The sequence below is a fragment of the Anastrepha obliqua genome, chromosome 1 (assembly GCF_027943255.1).
Source record: "Anastrepha obliqua isolate idAnaObli1 chromosome 1, idAnaObli1_1.0, whole genome shotgun sequence".
Taxonomy (NCBI): domain Eukaryota; kingdom Metazoa; phylum Arthropoda; class Insecta; order Diptera; family Tephritidae; genus Anastrepha; species Anastrepha obliqua.
In genome coordinates, this window is record NC_072892.1 from 114433144 (window position 1) to 114454846 (window position 21703).

The 21703-nt window shown below is 38.0% G+C and overlaps 2 protein-coding genes across 2 annotated transcripts in view; one reads left to right on the forward strand and one right to left on the reverse strand.

The window, feature by feature from the left end:
• The window catches only part of LOC129235715 (glutathione S-transferase D7), a 25546-nt gene extending 17709 nt beyond the window's left edge, over positions 1-7837 (reverse strand). Inside the window, exon 1 of the mRNA XM_054869711.1 lies at positions 7764-7837. Coding sequence (XP_054725686.1) covers positions 7764-7777 — 14 coding nt within the window. The 5' untranslated portion in view covers positions 7778-7837. The remainder of the gene's footprint in view (positions 1-7763) is intronic.
• Positions 2433-21184, forward strand: LOC129236706 (glutathione S-transferase E14-like). Its single transcript, XM_054870931.1, has 3 exons — positions 2433-2625; positions 12459-13109; positions 20363-21184. The coding sequence occupies exons 2-3, from the start codon at positions 12477-12479 to the stop codon at positions 21014-21016; spliced, it is 1287 nt and encodes a 428-aa protein (XP_054726906.1). The 5' UTR covers positions 2433-2625; positions 12459-12476; the 3' UTR covers positions 21017-21184.
• Positions 21185-21703: the final 519 nt, after the last annotated feature.

Here is a 21703-nt window from a genome sequence, read left to right on the forward strand (position 1 = left end):
GTTGTAACTTTTTACAAGATGTATGTGAATGTGATGTAGTAAAATTAAATGTTTAAAATATCCCATTTTACCTATATTAAGCGATCCTATATTTGTGTATTTCAAATATCATAATTTTTTTATTTATGAATTGCAAACATTTAATTTTTTGTATTATGGAAAAAAATTAATTTTGTTCGAAAAAGCATAATAAAAAACAATCATTAATTAATCCATGACCATCATAATTTCTGAATCAAATTTATAATAGTATTGATTCACAATATATAAGTTTCCAGTCGTTTCATCAAAATTTATATCATGATACATATATATAATATCATGATACATATTATAGCATGATATACCATAATACAGGTAAAATAGTGTGATTAATTTTACCTGCACCTATTCACTTACGTATCTATTTTAATACATTGTGCAAACCGTCTCCACATATGCTATCCATTGGTATATGTTTCAACTTTTTTCTCTGACTATAAATACTAAAAAAGGTACGACAAAATTTTGCTCTCCGTATTAATATATATATTAGATTCATATATTTTTCTTAAGCCTAAATGAAATTGTTTTTTTGTTGGGCTTCATTGCAATGCTCTCGTATATAAAATATTGTGTTGGTAAGGAAAATGATAAAAAAGGAATAATAGCTCAATTAACTAATTACTCGTTCCAGTTACTACCGCATTTCATTTTTTAGTTTCGGATAAAAGCTTTCCTTAAAATTTTTCCAAAATTTTTTCGCAGACTCCAGAGGTCAAAATAAATCACGTTGTATTTTTTCTATTTCCGATTTTAAATCCAAATTCTGTTCAATGATATTTTAGCCAGAAGGGGTATTATGAATTGATTGGAGTAGTTTCAACAATTTCTTGTGTCCTTTTGAAAGACAAGTCGTTCTCTTTAAACTGTGCATTCTAACGCATTCTAAGTTTGTGATCGAATCTTTCAATTAATGACACTAAATCATTAAACAAAAATTTTTCTTCCCAGTCAATGCAATATTCAATTAAGCATCTTAATCAATTAAGCAATTTAAGCATCTTCACTGTAAACGGTCGTGAATCAGCTGATAAGCAAACTTTAGCAAACAGACTTTCACCGCTCACAGCGCGACTAATCTGATGACATTCGAGCAACAAACATTCTTTTGTTAGTTAAGGGAATGAGAATAGATGATTGGAATAAATTTTAAATTTACAAAATTAGGTTGTCCCGAATTCACAACACAAAAACAAAATTCCATCATTGTGTTTTACTGCCATTTCTGAATGAAGAAGACGAAATCAACTACTCTAATTACGCCTTCGCTCACAGTGTATTGAGAGCTTTTGCCCTAAGTGTATGACAAGGCGAATTGAATACGAGATACAAGAAATTGCGCCTTCCGAATTTACTGCGTTGTCAAGCTCCCTCCCTTCCTTTTGTTCGTATATTCCCGGAGCATGACGTCGCAGCGAATTCAGGTGGCGTAATTCTCTCTGTGATCTAATCATTAAAAAGCTGCGACCGCGGGCTAGGTAAAATTGTGATAGACACATTTTTTGGCTGATACAATAAAATTTAACGATTATTTGTTGAACTTTTCTGACTTATGTCAAAAAACACAAATAACTTCCATCAAAAAGAATACAATTTTGGCTGACAAAAGAGTTCTTGTGGAAACAAAACGTTATTTAAAAGTTACGCGTATATCGGGTGAATTGATTTTATGTTACTTCATCATACTTCCAGAACTTTTAGAACTTCAATATAATTTTTTAATAAATATCATGTACTCCATAAATTGAATAAAATATGTTTTAACAATTTTCATTTATGTACATAAATTATGTAAAATTTTAGTTATGTCATAGCATAATTCATTCGTTGCATTATTTTCGCCGAATTTTTTACAATTATAGTCACCAAACGGCAAAACGGAAACTAAATTTTTTTAAATGTTTAGAATTTTCCTGCGGGAATGCATGCATGTGAATGTAGTTATGTATACAAAACACAACATTGTTGGGGAGAAATATTTAGCCCCGGCTGGCATTTATAGTTAGAAATGTATGTATTTACGCATACACATATAGCTACAAATGTATGTATGAAAGCACATGTGCCGGCAAGTCAAAAGCTTTAAAAATATTCAATTGGCAAACCAACGTGTTAGTTCGTATTTTAATTTCTCCCCGTGCGGCGGTTTGGTGAATTTTAGAATTCAAGTGAGTTTTTGTGAACGCCGGTAAAGTGGCGAGCTATACTCGTCAGGCGACTAAAGTTTTGGTTGCATTTGAAAATTAATTTAACTGAAAATTTCTAGTGCACTGAATTTTGACAATAGTTTTGCTGTTTGTAGAAATATCACAGATATTCAGTATGTTCCTTTGTTCGCCCACGTGAGCTGGGAGCTGCCCATTTCAATGACTTGAAAGAAGGTGACTTTGCTAGAGTAGCAATAATATTTGCATATATTTAGTTCCTGCAATTTGGTGGTTTGAATGTCAAAATTTCAGTAAAAATTTAAACAAAATAATAAGCTTACAACTAAGCAACGGTGATGGATAAGTTTGACCCAAGAATGGCAGGATACCAGGTTTGACATGCACCTATGGTGAACTTCGGCTGTCACGTCAGCAGGTACTCGGCAGCAGAATTGTGCCTGCTCATTTTACATGTATTAACTATGTCGTCCAATCATTCGTTGTTCAGACGGCAACATGAGCGAATTAGTGTTGATTGTTTTCGTATATCACCAACAAAATCGCGGGTTTTTCTTTAACGAAACGCTGTCGTGACCCCGTGATTGGTTGCGTTAGCCAATCAGCTGATTCTTTCAAATTTGTTTACAGCCGGTTAACGGCCTGATATTGACCACACATTCTGAATTTTTTTTCACCATGGCTTGCCCATTCGAAGTGAAATTGCAGAGTAAAATTGGTTGTTACGTAACATAGGTACAATTTATTCATCCAATTTTGTTGTTGGATAACTTTTTATTAAATGAAAAAACAGATTTTGATGCCCTGTACATATAACCGCACTTTCAGGGCACTACTTTATCGCAAGAATGATAAGAAGAACATCGAGTTCTGAGACTTACCTTGAGGCCAGAAACGAAACAGTACGAATAGGAGATAAAGAAGTGGCGGAATCACATAGAAATAAGTTGGCAAATAAACTATATTTATAAGTTTGTTATGAAAAGATATTTGTGGAAACAAGCACATAATTGCAGCTATATTGCGACCATATTACTGTTTTGAAGGCCTGTTGCTTATATTTAGCTGATTAGCAGCCGGAATATTAGGGAAGTTATTTCGAGTGAACATATTTTAAAATATGGAAATATGAACCAATAACTTTGCTTCATTTTGGATTTATGTAATTTTACGATAAAAACAGTAAATAAACAGAATTTGCTGCCACTTCATAACCGCGCAATTTTAAAAAGTTTATTTTTTGCCAATTTTGCTCACGGTGTACAGATTACAGATAGTCAGAAAGTGGCGTCTTTCAAAAACCGCTACTATATTTTTCGCTATTTTGACAATAAATGACGTCAATGCTGCGAATAAATAAAATAAATTAATAAAAATAAAGTACCGCGAGTTAAATTGTTACAACAATAACAATAATACGTACGAATGCATTTTCTTCCTGCCGATAAAGTCTATGTGGATGTGTGTGTATAATTTCTTGTGTTTTTCAGTCGCCACTTAAATTCGCTTACTTTTCCTTTTTTTGTTTGGTTATTCGCAGCATTGGGAAAGCGCAATCTTGCATTCTATCATTATTGAAAAAATCGTATCGGAGAGGGTTAAAATACGAGTATGTGATAAGCTTGAAGAGGCATTATTCCTATAAAAATACTGTGAAGCAACACTGCTAATTATTTGGGTTCGAGTCCGGGTGCAAAAATCTGGTACCTATGTACATTGCACATTTTTGATAAATTTTGGCATCCGGGCTGTAAACTAGATAATTACACTTATAAAGGGTGATCAATTTAGAGATGTTGAATTTTAAAATGAAAACACAACGAAAATTCAAATTGTTTATTGATTGGGCAATCTTTATTGTTTTTTAGTGTAGAACCACTCATGACATTTATTTTTTAAAGATAATGTCTTTCAAATGTTGGCCGTGATTCGGCCAGCCCTAAACACTAATTTTGATGACTCGCTGGAGGTCTTCGGTCGGTATCTCGTGAATAACTTTAGTAATGTTGTCTCCCAATGCCTCAACCGCAGCTGATTTATCCACAAAGCATTTAGATTTGACGGCCGCCGTAGCCGAATGGGTTTGTGCGTGACTACCATTCGGAGTTCACAGAGAGAAAGTAGGTTCGAATCTCGGTGAAACACCAAATTAAGAAAAACATTTTTCTAATAGCGGTCGCCTCTCGGCAGGCAATGGCAAACCTCCGAGTGTATTTCTGCCATGAAAAAGCTCATCATAAAAATATCTGCCGTTTAGAGTCGGCTTGAAACTGTAGGTCCCTCCATTTGCGGAACAACATCAAGACGCACACCACAAATAGGAGGAGGAGCTCGGCCAAACACCTAGCAGAAGTGTACGCGCCAATTATATAGATATACATATATATTTAGATTTTACACAACCCCACAAATAAAATTCTAAAGGTTTGATATCACGCGATCTTAGTGTCCAATCCACTGGACCGATACGAGAGATAATTGTTCACCGAAACGACAGTAAACGACGCACTAAAACCAAATGTTGTGGAGATCACGCGCTTCAATTTCCGTCATCAAAAACTCATCATGGCGCGTGCGATAGCGTACGCCATTCACTGTTACATTGGCGCCAGCCTCGTCTTTGAAGAAATATGGGCCGATGATTCCTCCAGCCCATAGGCCGCACCAAACGGTTATTGTTTTCAATGGATGTAATGGCTGTTCTTGAATGGCTTCAGGTTACTCTTCAGCCCAAATACGGCAATTTTGTTATTGACGTAGCCATTAAGTCAAAAATGAGCCTCATCGCTGAGCCCTCAGTATTGACCTGATCGTGCAAAGAACACTTTTCACAGAGCGTCTATTTTCGTAATACACTTTTACGATTTGTAAACGTTGTTCAGGCGGAATTCTTTCCATGTTGAAATATCAATGAATACTAATACGCGTGGTTTTTCAAAAAAACCCTATTGCAAAAAGTACCCCTAATCTGATCACCCTTTACACTCGTAATCTATGTATGTACATGCAAATGTTCCCCTCCCTTTAGACGGGCTTCCTGCTCCTATAATATTTAGTAGGCTTTGATTAATTTAGTATTTATTCGCTTATTTGTCTGAACATGCATATATTCGTATACATACTTATGTATGTATGTATGTATATTAGGGCGGGTCGATTTAAAAAAGGGTTAATTGCTCTGTGAAAATCGTATTCTAGGGATCAAAATAAGAAACTTTGCCGAAGGAACCATACCTCTAAAACGAATTCTGATGTCCCCAATTTAAAAATATCACCATTTTTGGCCTTTACATGAAAAAATCAGCTAAGTGGCTATGTTTTTTCTTTATTTTTATTTATTTAAAATAATATTTATCTATTTTTTCTCTTAAAAAATTTATTATTATTATTATTATATATAAGAAAAGTAGAGGAGATCCACTACTTTATATTGAAATGGAGCACTAGTGTAAACACCTTCGGCTCCTTAAGAAATTTATTTAGTCAGAACATATGTAAATGAAAAAATTAATTTAAGTGAGTTATGGAAGAGATTCTAAAAAGTTCGACCCAAATTGGGGGATATCAGAATTCGTTTTAGAGGTATGGTTCCTTCGGCAAAGTTTCTTATTTTGATCCCTAGAATATGATTTTCACAGAGCAATGGGCGATTTTTTTGCCTCCCCACAAAAGACACTAAAAGTTCGACCAAAATTGGGGGACATCAGAATTCGTTTTAGAGGTATGGTTCCTTCGGCAAAGTTTCTTATTTTGATCCCTAGAATATGATTTTCACAGAGCAATGGGCGATTTTTTTGCCTCCCCACAAAAGATACTAAAAGTTCGACCCAAATTGGGGGACATCAGAATTCGTTTTAGAGGTATGGTTCCTTCGGCAAAGTTTCTTATTTTGATCCCTAGAATATGATTTTCACAGAGCAATGAGCGATTTTTTTGCCTCCCTACAAATCGACCCGGCCGAATGTATATACATAACACAGAGAACGTTAATGTGTACATTCTCTGCATAACATGCACACAAATGTAATTAAAGCAGAGCATAGAATGTGTAACCAAAGAGAAATGGTCAAAGAAGAAAGTTTACACGTTCGTGGGTAGTATAAAAGGAAAAACGAAGACTTTTTAACTAAAGGGTTTTCCAATAGCGGGTGTTATTTTGAATAGTCCGCTATTTCGGTAGATGTCGTTTTTGAAGCTGTAATTTTTTGATATTTGACAAGTAGAAAGTTCCCCATTAATAAAAATGGAACGATACACGCTTAAACAACGCATTGAAGTTATTAAAATTCACTATAAAAATGGTGAAAATTTGGCAGAGAGGGTTTGTAAAACTCGAACATTTTTGGGTCATCGTGAAGCACCTTGTCGGTCTGCAATACAGAAATTGGTGAAAAAATTCGAGCTGTTGGAATAAGTTAGTGATGTGAAGAATAAAACCCGTGCACGTCGCTCAAGAACAGTCGAAAATATTGCTGTTGTAGCCGAAAGTGTTGAAGAAAACCCAGGTTTGTCCATTCCACCGTATTTTGCATAAAGATTTGGGTCTTAAGGCTTATAAATTCCGGGCGATCATCAACAACGTCTTGTCTTTGCTGATTGGGTCGTTGAAAAGCATGAAAAATCATCTTGAGTGATGAGGCCCATTTCCACTCAGTGGCTTAGTCAACAAGCAAAATTGTCGGCTCTAGGGCTCAGGAAATCCAAGAGTTATTGTTGAAAAGCCTCTCTATCCTCAACGTGTCTGTTTGGTGCGGTTTATGGTCTGGCGCAGTCATTGGACTTTACTTTTTCGAAAATGAAGCTGAAGAAACAGTTACGGTGAATGTTGGATGTTATTGATCTGGACAACGTTTATTTTCAACAAGACGGCGCTACGTGCCACACAAGCAACGAAACCATTGATCTTTTATCAAAATAACACCTTTTATTGGAAAATCCTTTACTTGAATACACGATATCCTAAATATTATGGAATATATCAAGACGAAACTATACAAGCTGAGATCGATTCAACAAAAACATTTTAGATGACTATTGTCGAAAATCAGCTGAAGGAAGAAGAAACATCACCACCTTGTTTCGATTAGTCTTTGGAGAATTTTTTTAAGCGTAGTTCGAACATTTTATTTCCTCCGTTATAAGGAATGGATGCTGTAAAAGCCACGACGATCAATTTTTTCGGCTATAATAACGTATTCACATAGGAGAAGAGGCAATTATTTATGAGTGGATTACCAACTGTTCAATAGTTGAGAAAATACATGGATTAATACGTTACAATTTAGTTAATTGGCATCAAAAATTTGTTATTTTTATAAATTAAAAAAAACCGACATTAAGGTATGTCAGTCAGGTAAAGATATGCGAACTAACATAGCAAAGAATATTTTGTACGGCTAATATCCTCTACCACTACGAGTAGTACCACCTCTACACTGTAGTCCATCACGTGTTAATTAAAAGAAAAAAATAATAATTTAATACACACAATTCAATAATTGGCTTACTGCAGAATATACATATTTTAAATGAAAAAAAAAAACAAAAACCACTTACGTACAAATGCCCATAAGAAAAGATCACAACTTTGCCTTTTAGTGAACACTTAATTTGAACTGAGCCAGCTTTCGCGACTAGGCCAAAAAATTTAACATAAATAACGGTGGATTTAACTTTTGGTGTTCGAAATGACAGGGTGGTACTTATCATTAAATTTTACTTTAAATACAGGGTGGGTCAAATAAGGCCTTCCAAAGTTAAATACGTATAACTCCTGTAATAACCATTTGTTTTAATAAGAGTTTTTTTTATATATAATATTAAATACATTTTATGGTAATTGAGGTACCTACGTATGAAATATGACATCAGACTAATTTCCACCCGATTGCTCGTACAGATATCGGCTCTTTTTAGCGCGCTTTCCATAACACCATATAATGTACTCGTATCTGGCCTTGGTTGCGGTTATTGAGCCCACCTGTACATATGTATGTATATTGTTGCTGAAATAAATTAGTTGTGCGCACGTTCGTTTCCAGTAAGAATTATCCAGTAACTCGCCAGCAGCTAATTTTACAGGAATTTAAAAATTTTTCACTTTCGGGGGGGGATAATTAATAACATTGTATGGATCCATTCGTAAAAACACTTTCAGCTGGTTGTCAAAAAATGCCCACAGCTGAAATCACTTGATTCCAAAACGCTCTATTATGTAATAAGGTTGCAAAAAAATGACTAAATTTCATAGAAAATCGTATCAAAAAGTCTAAAAACTGGCGTAAAAATTCAGATATTTCTGAATAAAAAGCATTATTATATCTAAGAAATATATGTTATTATAAATTTCCCAAGTCAAAGATAGTATTTGCTATTTTTATTTTCGTCGATATTCTACTGTTTTTAATGTTACCATAACAATTCAAATTTGACTTGACTGTGTGCTTGGCCTTTACTTAAGTAAATTGAATAAAAGCCAATCACTCACACCATCACATACTTGACTGCCTGTCAATCTCATACCAAGGGTGCCTGTAAAAAATAGGAAGAAATACAGTTGCTTGTATAATATTTTTGTAAAATGACTAATAAAAACTTGCGAGTTTTTATGGAGAGTAACTCAAAAACAATAAAAAAATAGAAAATTGTAAATTATACTACGATCTTAGTCATTATAGATTTTGTGAAATGCAGCTTTTTCGCTTATTGCAAATTTTTCCGTGAGAAAGCACCAAGACGTAAGTATTTGTAACAGTTGTTACGAACTGTCACGTATATGAGTAGAACTATGAATTTGTTTAAAACTATAAGTAGATTCTTCCTGGTGAGCTATTAAGACTAAGTCAGTGAAGACTACGGAAAGTGTTTATAAAATAAGTCGAAGTAAATTCCAAAAATTAATATACAGGATAGCTGAAATTTAAACTATTCCTTTTTTTAATAAAATAATATCCTATATCACCAGATATTTTTCTATGATTATATATTACTTAGTCCTGCCATAAGTTCTGTTATAAGTTAAGTAAGTACTTTTCTTAATGAAGTTAGTTTTATTTAATTATGTAAATATTAAAACAAAAAAGAAATTTATTTTTCATTCGAAATGGTGACCATTTGCTATTTTACACTAGCCTTCAAAAGATTACGCCATTCAGCTAATGCAGCACGCACGGTTTTCATGGATATTGACGTCGCTGCTCGAACCAAATATGGTTTGAGACTTTCCAAATTTCTGTGAGGTCTTCGACAGTTTATGTTCTCTAATCCTGGCCACAAACTGTAGTTCAATGTATTCAGAGCTGGACTTTCAGACGGCAAATCTTCTTCGGTTATAAACCCAGGAATATTGTTTTTTAGTCACTGCTGGGTGGTTTTTGGCTTATGGGCTGGGGCGGAATCTTGTTGGAAGATTCAAAGTTCCCCATGAAAGAGAGCCTCCACGCGTTCTAAGACATCCTCCTGGTACACTTTTGCCCCGGTCTTAGCCCTTTTTCCGCAGAAATGAAGATATGTAAGGACACTCCCTACCAAACCATTACGGAGGCTGGATGGTGGGTACGCTGAACCTTTGGAAGAACATTTTTTGCGTCCTTAGAAATTTTAGTATAGATTATGTCGTTTTGCTTATTAAAAGCTTCTTCAACAGTGAACATTTTCTCATCTGTCAAAGAAGCTGTCGGATTTGATTTTCTTCAAGCGCGTTGTCTTCTGCTTTCTAAGGGGATTTTTTCGAATTCTTTCTCGAACGGCTTTTATGGCTGCACTTCTTTTTCTGTCTGCCACTTCAGACATTTGGGAAAAACGATCGATCGTGGGTGTTTACCGCATACCGAACATTCTCGAAATATTGAATTTTTCAGCGATTCGTAAATCTCATTTGCACTTTTACCACACTTATGTAAGGCAATCACTTCAATGCGATTTTCCTTAGCTTATACCATACGTTACTATGGAGAAGCCGATGTAATTATCGCGAGTTCGGTGTCGATTTTGATAGGGCGGAATCATTAAACAATTTGTTTTCGTGCAATCAATACAGTCAATAAGCAGCGTTACCGCGATTTTTTACATAGACGACATTGTGTTTCAACACGATGGGGCTTTGGACCTCACCTCCAAACTTATATTCGATGTTTTGAATAATGTCTTCGAAAACCGAATAATTATTCGAAACAAAGATGCCAAGACTGCCCGAAAATGGCGGTTTGACGCAATAATAAATAATTAGGGAATCGAAATCATGTAATTTTGACAAACTTTTGTTCAATACTTGAATTGTTTCTGTAGAATTCTAGAGAATAGTAAATCTTTAGCAAATAAATTTTATTGCCAGTTTTTACTCAAAGTCTGTTTTTTTTTAATATTAAGATTGAAATTTTGACACTTGCACGACCAAATTATAAAAACAAAATATGTGTAAATACCAAATGCTGCAAACTAAAGACGCTTTAAAATTTTAAAGTGGAAAAACTATGAGGCATTCAATGCCACAATTGAAATCGTACATAATTTTTTCCTAGGGGTCTTAGATTAAAAGAAATTAAGTATTGGTTTATTATTATTATGATTAATATAAGGTGATGTCCAAAATAAACAAGACTGAGCTAAACGCAAGAGTGAGAAACGTCAGGAGCTTTGTTCTGATAACTTGGAGTTCATTTATTCAAAATAGTCCCCTCTGGCCTCGATACACTGTTTTGTGCGATCTAAAAGCTTTTCGAAAGAGTGTTTCAGGTCATTAATCGGAATGTCCTTCAGGATGTCGGTACAAGCCGTTTGGATGGCCTCTACGAACGCAAAATGTTTTCCTTTTATGTAATTCCCGATGAGGTAGAAGTCACAGGGAGCCATATCAGGCGAATGCGGTGAGTGATTGATGGTTCATGCAATAAGCGCCAGCTTCCTCTTTCGCGGTATTCAGGGCGAATGCGACGAATGCAATGCAACAAACGCTTCAAAACGCCAAGATAGAAAATTGCATTGACGGTTTGGCCCGTTGGCATGCACTCCTTGTGTACAATTTCCTTAGAACCGTAAAAACAAATGAGCACCGACTGGATTTTTGACTTCTCAAAACGCGATTTTTGGGGTGGTGGCTCATCTGGAGCCTTACATTCGGAATTTTCACGTTTAGTTTCAGGTTCATGTTGGAAACACCACGTTTCATTACCAGTTACAATGTTCTAAAGGAAGTTCTCATCTTTCCTCGCCTCTTTAATGAGGTCTTTCGAATGTTGAATTCCGCGCAATTTTTGGTTCTCAGTTAACTTGTGCGGAATGAAACGTGCACAGACCTTTCGTAAACCCAAATGATCAGTTAAAATGCGATAACCTAATTTTTTTGGAGATATTCAACTCCCATTCCATGAATTTCAACAATTTTCGATAAATTTACGAACAATTTCGATCGAGTTTTCGGTGATTACTGATTTTGAGCGGCCCGTATGTTCATTGCCATTTATGCTCTCACAGCCATCTCTGAAACATGTAAACCACTCATGAACTCTGGCACGAGATAGCCAATCATTGCCATAAACTGTTTTCATCAATTTAAATATTTCGGTAAACGTTTCACTGATTTTAAAACAAAATTTGATATTAGCTTTTTGTTCGAAACTCATTTTTGTACCGATGACACAAACATACTGACACTTTAAACGCAATAACTTTGCTTCCACTGAACCGAATGCCACCAAGCTTTCACTGGAAGTGAGCTAGGAATGTAACTTCCAAAGCACTAACTCATTAAAAAGATGGCGCCATCAAAAACATTATGACGCAAGTCTTGTTTATTTTAGACTTCACCTTGTATTACGTCTATGACGGGCAAACAGTAAAAATACTATATGTTACAAGACTTTGGGTTCAACCATGGCTCAAACAACTGCAACAAAAAGTTAAGGTGTAGCAAATAGATGAGAGAATACAAGTCAGAGAGTTGAACTAAGAGTAGTTCAAAACAAATCTGTGGTAACTGCTGGGCTGCATTTATTTGGGAGTGTTTGATCTACATTAGATGACTTAGACTTGAAAAATAAAGAATAGGATGTTAGCAGCTAAGATCAAATAGAGAGCAAAATGGCGAGTTCCAGAGGCGCACTGAAGAATCAGAAAATAATATACTCGTGATATTCGTATACATCAAGTATTGTAAATAGTTGCATGGAAGAAATAATATGTATTCATAGTAAATATGAATTTTGAATTTTTTAATGCACTGTAATAATTTTATTTTAATTTTCTCTTCAATAGATCGAAGACTTCGGCATCATGGATTTCTATTACATGCTCTTCTCCCCACCATGCCGTTCAGTGCTCCTCACCGCCAAGAGTCTTGGTATTGAACTTAATAAAAAAGTGTTAGACTTGTTTGCTGGTGAACACTTGACTCCCGAATTCCTGAAGATCAACCCACAACACGTTATTCCCACTTTGGTGGATAATGATTTTGTACTATGGGAATCGCGCCCCATTATGATATACTTGGTAGAACAATATGGCAAGGATGACGCACTGTACCCCAAGTGTCCCAAGAAGCGAGCCATCGTCAACCAGCGTCTATACTTTGACATGGGCACCTTGTACAAGTCGTTCGCCGACTACCATTATCCTCGGCTCTTTTTCAATAGTGAGGAACCCTTTGATCCCGAGCTCTTCAAAAAAATGGAAGCTGCTTTCGATTTATTGAACACATTCCTAGAAGGCAACAACTATGTGGCTGGTGATCAATTGACTCTGGCAGACTTGGCTATTCTAACTACGGTTTCCACAATCGATGTTTCGGGCTTCGACATTAGCAAGTATCCCAATGTTGCCAGATGGTACGAAAATGCCAAGAAAGTACCTGGTTGGGAAGAGAGCTGGGAAGGCGCTTTGGAATTCAAAAAATATTTTAAAAATAAATAATATACATATTAAAATTTCATAAATTATCTGTTTATTCTGAAAAACTGCCATTTTTGCTTATTCTCGATTATTCAATTTTGAATGTTTTGTGACAGTATTGCCAACACTTGTATGCTTGGTAGTTTTCAATGGCATTGCCAATAAAATTGATCCAAGTCAAGAGAGGAAGTAAAGTAAATTTGTTTCTTCAAGCGCGTTGTCAAAAGTTGTCCAGTTGAGCAACGGAAAGCTTTCGTGTGGAGTTCATCTCTAATTAGTCTTGACATGGATCTGGTCGAAACACTTATTTCCCTTGACTTGATTTTCTGCTCTCTAAAGAGATTTCTGCGAATTCTTTCTTGAACGGCTTTTATGAGTGCACTGGTTCGAGCCACGACCACTTATTTTTCTGTCTTAGATTAAAAGAAATTAAGTATTGGTTTATTATGATTATGATTAATACAAGGTGAAGTCCAAAATAAACAAGACTGAGAAACGTCAAGAGTTTTGTTCTGATAACTTTTGCGTTCATAATCCCCTCTGGCCTCGATACACTGTTTTGCGCGATCTAAATGCTTTTCGAAAGAGGGTTTCAGGTCTTTGACCGGAATCCGGAATGTCCTCCAGGATGTCGGTACAAGCCTTTTGGATGGCCTCTACGAACGCAAAACGTTTTCCTTTTATAGGCAAATTCGATTTTCCGAATAATTAGAAGTCACAGGGAGCCATATCAGGTGAATAGGGTGAGTGATTGATGGTTAAAATGCGATTTCTAGTCAAAAAATCAGTCACAATAGGTGATCGATGAGATGGTGCATTATCATGCAATAAGCGCCAGCTCTCTCCTTCGCGGTATTCAGGGCGAATTCGACGAATGCGATGCAACAAACGCTTCAAAACGCCAAGATAGAAAATTGCATTGACAGTTTGGCCCGTTGGCACGAACTCCTTGTGGACAATTCTATTGGAATCGTAAAAACAAACGAGCATCGACTTGATTTTTGACTCCTCTCACCGCGATTTTTTGGGTGGTGGCTCATGTTGGTGGTTGATGTTGGAAACACCACGTTTCACCACCAGTTACAATATTGTGATGGAAGTTCTCGTCTTTTCTCGCCTCCTTAATGAGGTCTCTCGAATGTTGAATTCTCAGCAATTTTTAGTCCGCAGTTAACTTGTGCGGAATGAAACGTGCACAGACCTTTCGTAAGCTCGAATGATGAGTTAAAATGCGATAAATCGATGTTTTGGAGATATTTAACTCCGATTCCATGACTTTTAGTGATGATTTGTGTTCATTTTTGATAAATTTACGAACCACTCATGAACATTTTTTTTTGTTTTTTTTTTTTGGTGGGTGAGGTAGGATTCGAAATGCCTTCGCAGTTACAGCGAGCGCCGTGTACTGCGTCGTATGGTGTGGCCACTAAAACGGAGGTATCGCTTCTGGGGAGACACCCTTCCCGGAACTGCGTTCTATATTACTTCGGGAGGGCCCAGAACGGCATCCATAAAGGACCAATTCTATTCACCCACGTCTGGGGGTTCACCATATTTGTCGCCAGCTCGGTGATATGTCGCCAATCTGCTCCCTCAGAGCATTTCTTTCCGCGAGCCATCTGTCACAACAAAAAAACATGTGTTCAGCGCCATCGCTCGGTGCTTCGCAGTATATGCACTTGGAATCGGAAGAACTGAGTTAAGAAGTAGTTCACTTCTCCGAAGCTCCTTTGGACCCATCAGTGTCCCATCGGATTTGCCACCGCAGCAAGGTTTGGCGTCTCCGTTCCGGGAAGCTAGTGGGGACGTGTTTTTTCTTGGAGTCCCACACATCCATTCGTTCGCGGACCATGAGGTCAATGGGTATCTCACCGCTGATCACGAAAATTGCAGCGCCTGAGACAGTGCGATAGGCTGAGGCTACTCTGAGCGCCGCTGTTCGTTGCACAGCCTCCAGTGCTTTGCGTTTGGCTTTGCAGTTTAGCACCATTCCCCATACTTTGCTGCCGTACAGGAGAATTGAGCTTGTGGCCGCCATAATTAGCTTTCTTTTGCTCTGTGTTGACTCACCGACGTTTGCCATTAATCTACCTAGCATACCCGTGACCTTTGCTGCTTTGGTAGCCGCATGCCGTATATGGGTCCAGAGAGTAAGCCTGCAGTCAAGTTGAATACCTAAGTATTTTACTACTTTTTGGGTCACTAAGGACGTGTCGCCTTTGCATGTTGACCTCGAGTGGCATGTGACCTCGAGTCATAAGAATGACTTCGTTTTTGCTTCGTTTGGCGAGTTCCAGGCCGTAGTCCTCAACCCATATTTGTGTCCTTATCGTGACTTGGTTCAGCTTTCTTCTAGCGTCCTCAGTGCGAGCTGGTATGACCGCCACTATATCGTCCGCGTCTCCCACTAAATTTTTATCTTCTACCATTTCTATGCTCAATATCTCATCGTAGCTCAGATTCCAGAGATCGGGGCCGAGAATAGATCCTTGAGCTGCACCAGACGTTATCACTTTTGTTTTCTGACCATCTGGTGTGTCTTACAGCAGTTCGCTCTCGCTCAGGTAGCTCTGGAGAATCCTTAGCAGGTATGCAGGTATTCGAAACCTTTCTCGTAGTGCCTTTATAATGTCTGTCCATCGTAGGCTGTTAAAGGCGTTTCGTACATCAAACGTTGCCAGGACGGTGATGCGGTTCGGGTATTGCCTTGCTAAAAATCCTCCTGCTCTCTCAACAGACTCTGTAAGTCTACGCTGTATGAGTTTCTCAAACAATTTCCCGGCGCTGTCCAGCATGCAAAGCGGGCGCCAAGCTGAAGGTTGCGCTGGGTCACCCCTACCCTTACTGATCAGCATCAGTTTCTGTATTTTCCACAGCTTAGGTAAGATGCTTTGAGTAATGAATGCATTGTAAACGTCGAGCATCACATCTGGTCGGCTTTAAGTCACAAGTTTGAGTGCTTCAGTTGGCATGCTATATGGGCCTGGACCTTTGTTTCTTTGGAGGCTTTTTGCCGCGGTTTTAAGCTCTTCCTCGGTGAAGAGTGGGAGCATCTCGTCACTTTGCACAGGCTCGGCACAGGCACAGCATAGGGGGTACAGTCTGTCCACTATTTTGCTGATAGCATCACTATCTAGATGTACGGTTGTGGAGTTGGCGTTTACCTTCCCCGTTACAATTTTATAGCCCAGACCCCAAGGGTTGCTATTTAGATCCCTTCGAAGTTCCTCCCATTTTGCCTTCTTCTGGCTCTGGTGTACCTTCTTCTATTACGGAACCAGGTTCTTCTGAGTTCTGCGATTTTTGACGTCCACCAGTACACAGGTCGTCCTCTTGAGCGTAACCCCGCGCGGGGCGTCGATGCGGCAATGCGCCGCATCATGGCGCTTGCAAGCGAGCCAGCGTCACCCCTTATGTGCGGCATGGAATTTGCATGAAAGTGAGCTAGAAACGCTTCAGTGTTCACTTTGGCCATGTTCCATTTGCGAGCGCCCTTTGTTTGAGGTGTTGGGGTAGGATCAGTTCTCGGACTGATCCGGAATATGATATACTGATGGTCACTTCCAGTATATTCTTCCAGAACTTCCCACCCGTTGATTGCTCCAGCCAGGCTATCAGTCACTAGGGTGATATCCGGCGTGGTCTGTTCACATCCTGGTCTCCTAAAAGTAGTGGCGTTTCCTGTTTTGGCCACTACCAGCCCCAGTCTGGCAGCCATGTCAAGTACATGTCTTCCCCGTGTATTCGTAGTAGGGGCGCCTCACTCGACAGCCTTGGCGTTGAAGTCTCCGGCTACGATGAAGAAGCCACCTATTTCGCGAACCTTATCCTCAATTAGGTCCAGTTTCGTTCTAAACTGTTCAATACTGTCGCTGGGGGTAAAGTAGCAGCTTAGCATTGTGAAGCGGTCGCGTTTCGCGTCTACGCAATGAATGCAATTGGGGGCTGCTTTGCAGTCTTTTATTTTGTACTCTGGTTTTCCGCATCTGATGCACGTATCCCTTCTATTAGGGCCACTGCAGTTTGCTTGTGTGTGGACTATCCCAAGACTGGAATAGTATCTCTTAATTTGTTCTCGTGGCCACATCTTTGCTCGGATCCAGCCGATTTTTATATCGCCGATCTCGATTAGCTTCGCCGCACTTTGCTAGCTTTGACTTCATTGCTAGTGTTCTTTTGACGTCTGAACGCCTGCTGCATAGCCCTTATCATCAAATTACATTGGGAGATCGCATCTTCCTCCATCCTCCTCATGTTTTTTATTAGCTCGAGCCGAGGAGACATTTCAGAAGCGTCGAAGGACGCGCTCACTTTTGTGGGGATCGTTTCTGAATTGCAATTCGCTGGAATGGGAGTGACGAGCCGTTCTGCCACTGCAAAAATGCTGGTGAGCGTATACTGCGCTGATTGTAGCCCTCCAATGGCGGTATTGGAGGCATCCTTCATCGGAAAGCTTATGTTACTGTCCCCGTTGCCGTTTGCGAAGCTATCAGCTTTGACATTTTTGAACGCAGTGCGAACTTGTCCGCTTCCAGCTGCATTAAAGATTGGAGCGATCTTTGCCGGCAGGGATCTTAGTAGTAAACTACTTTTTCTGAAGACCGCTCTTGCATCCACATTACCATTTCGACTATCTCTAATTCCTTCACATGTGTTTCGCTCAGTGGTTTGTTTTGTAATTTGTGTATTCATTTTCAAATTCTTTTGAGTCCCGACTTCGGTTATCTATGCGAGCAGGGAGGCCATGCGAGGGTTGACCCTACGCTTAATGGGCAATACAGTTCAGAACCAGGACAGGGACTAGTCAGGATTTCTCAACTGAGCCTGCACCACCAACTTAATGGTGACGTGTAAGGAACGTACCCGAAGGCTTGCCAGAGTTTTAACGGGACAGAGGCGATTGTAGCATTAGCCTATCAGCCATTTCGGTGAGGTGTCACCCTCCTGTACTGAGGTGATAGAATACTACTTTCACCAGCCCATAGACTTCCTAATCTAATATGATTTTCCAGCGAACCTGATGAGTTTTACAGCCCTACCGCTGATGTATTCTTTCCTCCGACCCGCCGGGGTACTCATGAACTCTGGCACGAGATAGACAACCACGCCATAAACTTTTCTCATCAATTCAAATGTTTCGGTAAACGTTTTACCGATTTTAAAACAAAATTTGATATTAGATCTTTATTCGAAACTCGTTTTTGTACCGATGGCACAAACATACTGACACTTTAGACGCAAAAACTTCGCTTCCACTGGCCCGAATGTCACCAAGCTTTCACTCGAAGTCTAGGGGAAGCCAGGAATGTAACTTCCAAAGCACTAACCCATTAAAAAGATGACGCTATCAAAAACATTAAGGTGAGAAATACCTGTAAAATTTCGAAAAAATGCACCACCACCAAAAAAATGTTAATATAATCGTTTAAGAATATGTCAAAAAACTTTTGGAACGTTAATTTAAGCATTTCTTATACTATAGATCGTCACCCGTGACGACTCTATTTTTTGCGTCCGTGCGCGAGGAAAGGTATAGTTACGTTGCCGGCTTTAGTAGCGTTTTTCTCAAAACTATATTTTATTGTTATTGTTGAGTTAAGTTATTGACCGATCTCCCTGGAATTTTGCACACATCTTTTTTATGATATTACTTTCTATGTGAATTTACAATTCGAAAATTTGTCGAAAAAATAATTTTTTCGAAGCAAAATAAATAGGAAAGTTCGTCCCAAAATTCATTTTTTTAAGCATTTTATTCCGCGAATTTTTTTTTTTTCATTTTTGTTTAATTCATATAGAAATTATGACATTAATAAACAAAAAAAATTTTGGTTTTTTGTATTCAGGTCACTGACGCCGATGCTACAATGCCCACCATTTTTATTGATTAAAATAAAAAAAAAAAAAATATATTATATTATTTTAATGCATAAATAAACTGTATGCCAATTAAAAAAAAAATTTATTAACTTCTTCATTTTAAATAATTTTAATGAAAATCAGGGAAAATATGGCCGTTTACAGGTATCTGTCCCCTTAAGACGCTGGTCTTGTTTATTTTGGACTTCGCCTTGTATTACGTCTATGACGGGTAAACAGTAAAAATATGTTACAAATCTTTGGGTTTCAACCATGGCTCAAACAACTGCAGCAAAAAGTTAAGGTGTAGCAAATAGATGAGAGAATACAAGTCAGAGAGTTGAACTAAGAGTAGTTCAAAACAAATCTGTGGTAACTGCTGGGGTGCTAACAAAGATTGAGGGCTGAATCTAGGCACTGAACATAACACATTTATTCGAAAGATTTTGGTCTGCATTAGATGACTTAGGGTTGAAAAACAAAGAAAAGGATGTTAGCAGCTAAGATCAAATAGAGAGCAAAACGGCGAGTTCCATAGACGCACTGAGAATGACTAGTTTTCATGCCGATCCTTGCAAGTATCCTTCACTGATCAAACATCATCTCTTCATTTTTTCTATTTCAGAAAATAATGAACTCGTGATATTCGTATGCATCAAGTATTGTAAATAGTTGCATGGAAGATACATAGGTATATATATATATATATACAGGGTTCACCATATAACTTTACGGAATTAAAAATGCTATAAAAAAGAAACTACTCAATATTTTTCCAAACTGTTTTTTTTATTTTGAAGTACAATACTCCCGGTTAATGGTGGAACACAACTTCACTCAATTGGACTTTGTACGGCGTCATACCAAGGTCTTTACGCAAAATTCGTCTCAATGACGTCTCCGAAATGTCCAATTGTTGAGAACGACGGTGAACTGATGTTCCTGGTGATTCACGAACACTCTCGGCCAGCAATATTTTCGGGTGTACGCACGGTTTTTGGTCGGTCACGCGTTGGTTTGTCAATAAGCAACCCAGTTTCTCTTACTTTTTTCGCAAAGTAACGCACATACGCTTCATTCGGTGCTTTTCTTCTTCCAATGGCCGTACGTAATTTTCGTACACATTCTGCAACATTACCATGATTTTCAAAGTAATGTCGCAATATTTCCCAGCGTTCTTTGAGCGTATACACAACCATTTTCGTTCAGCGGAAGAATGAAACTAATTTTCTGTCAAATTAGATGACAGCTAAGTGTTACCATTCTTCAAATAGTTCAAATCCGTAACGATAGATGGCGGGCCCTTTATGTATGCATAATATGAAATAATATGTCTACATAGCAAATTATGAATTTTGAATTTTTTAATGCACTGTCATAATTTAATTTCATTTTTTCTTCCTTTTCAATAGATCGAAGACTTCGGCATCATGGACTTCTATTACATGCTCGACTCCCCACCATGCCGTTCAGTGCTCCTCACCGCCAAGAGTCTTGGTATTGAACTTAACAAAAAAGTGTTGGACTTGTTTGCTGATGAACACTTGACTCCCGAATTCCTGAAGATCAACCCACAACACGTTATTCCCACTTTGGTGGATAATGATTTTGTACTATGGGAATCGCGCCCCATTATGATATACTTGGTAGAACAATATGGCAAGGATGACGCACTGTACCCCAAGTGTCCCAAGAAGCGAGCTATCGTCAACCAGCGTCTATACTTTGACATGGGTACCCTGTACAAGTCATTCGCCGACTACTATTATCCTCGGCTCTTTTTCAATAGTGAGGAACCCTTTGATCCCGAGCTCTTCAAAAAAATGGAAGCTGCTTTCGATTTACTGAACACATTCCTAGATGGCAACAACTATGTGGCTGGTGATCAATTGACTGTGGCAGATTTTTCTATTCTAACTACGGTTTCCACAATCGATGTTTCGGGCTTCGACATTAGCAAGTATCCCAATGTTGCCAGATGGTACGAAAATGCCAAGAAAGTACCTGGTTGGGAAGAGAGCTGGGAAGGCGCTTTGGAATTCAAAAAATATTTTAAAAATAAATAATATATTAAAATTTCATAAATTATTTGTTTATACTGAAAAACTTCCAATTTTACATATTCTCGATTATTCAATTTTGAATGTTTTGTGACAGTATTGCCAACACATGTGTGCTTGGTAGTGTTTAACGGCATTGCCAATAAAATTGATCCAAGTGAAGAGAGGAAGTAAGGTAAATTTGTTTTATGTGACTAAGAATAAGGAATTAGCTTGTGATGGTGTTGTGATTCCATTCTTGGAAAGTTTTCTCAAGAAAAAGTTTGAAAACTTCCACACAGCGTGGTGAAAAGTTTTGCTTTGTTGATGGCAGTGTGTGCACGTATGTATATGTAAGTAAATATGTATGTTAAAGCAACATTTAAGGCCCGTCTACATACAACTTTGGCGTTGCGTTGGCTCTAGTGTGCATTACAGAATTCTCATAACAAGATAATGCCCACCCTCGTAACATTGGCTACATATGCATATACCTGCATATGTGTATATAAATACACAGACTGTAATCTCATCAGTTTTAAGCCGACTCCGAACGGCAGATATTTTTTTATGAGGAGCTTTTTCATGCCAGAAATACACTCGACAGATTGCCATTGCCTGCACAGGGGTGACCGATATTAGAAGAAACTTTTTCTTCATTTTGGTGCTTCAAGTACATATAGAGATTTGAACATATGCTATTCCGAATGGAAG

Coding starts and splice junctions, on each gene's coding strand:
- LOC129236706 (XM_054870931.1), top strand. CDS start 12,477: ATGGATTTCTATTACATGCTCTTCTCCCCACCATGCCGTTCAGTGCTC. Junction 13,110..20,362: donor AAAAATATTTTAAAAATAAA/TAATATACATAT, acceptor CCTTTTCAATAG/ATCGAAGACTTCGGCATCAT.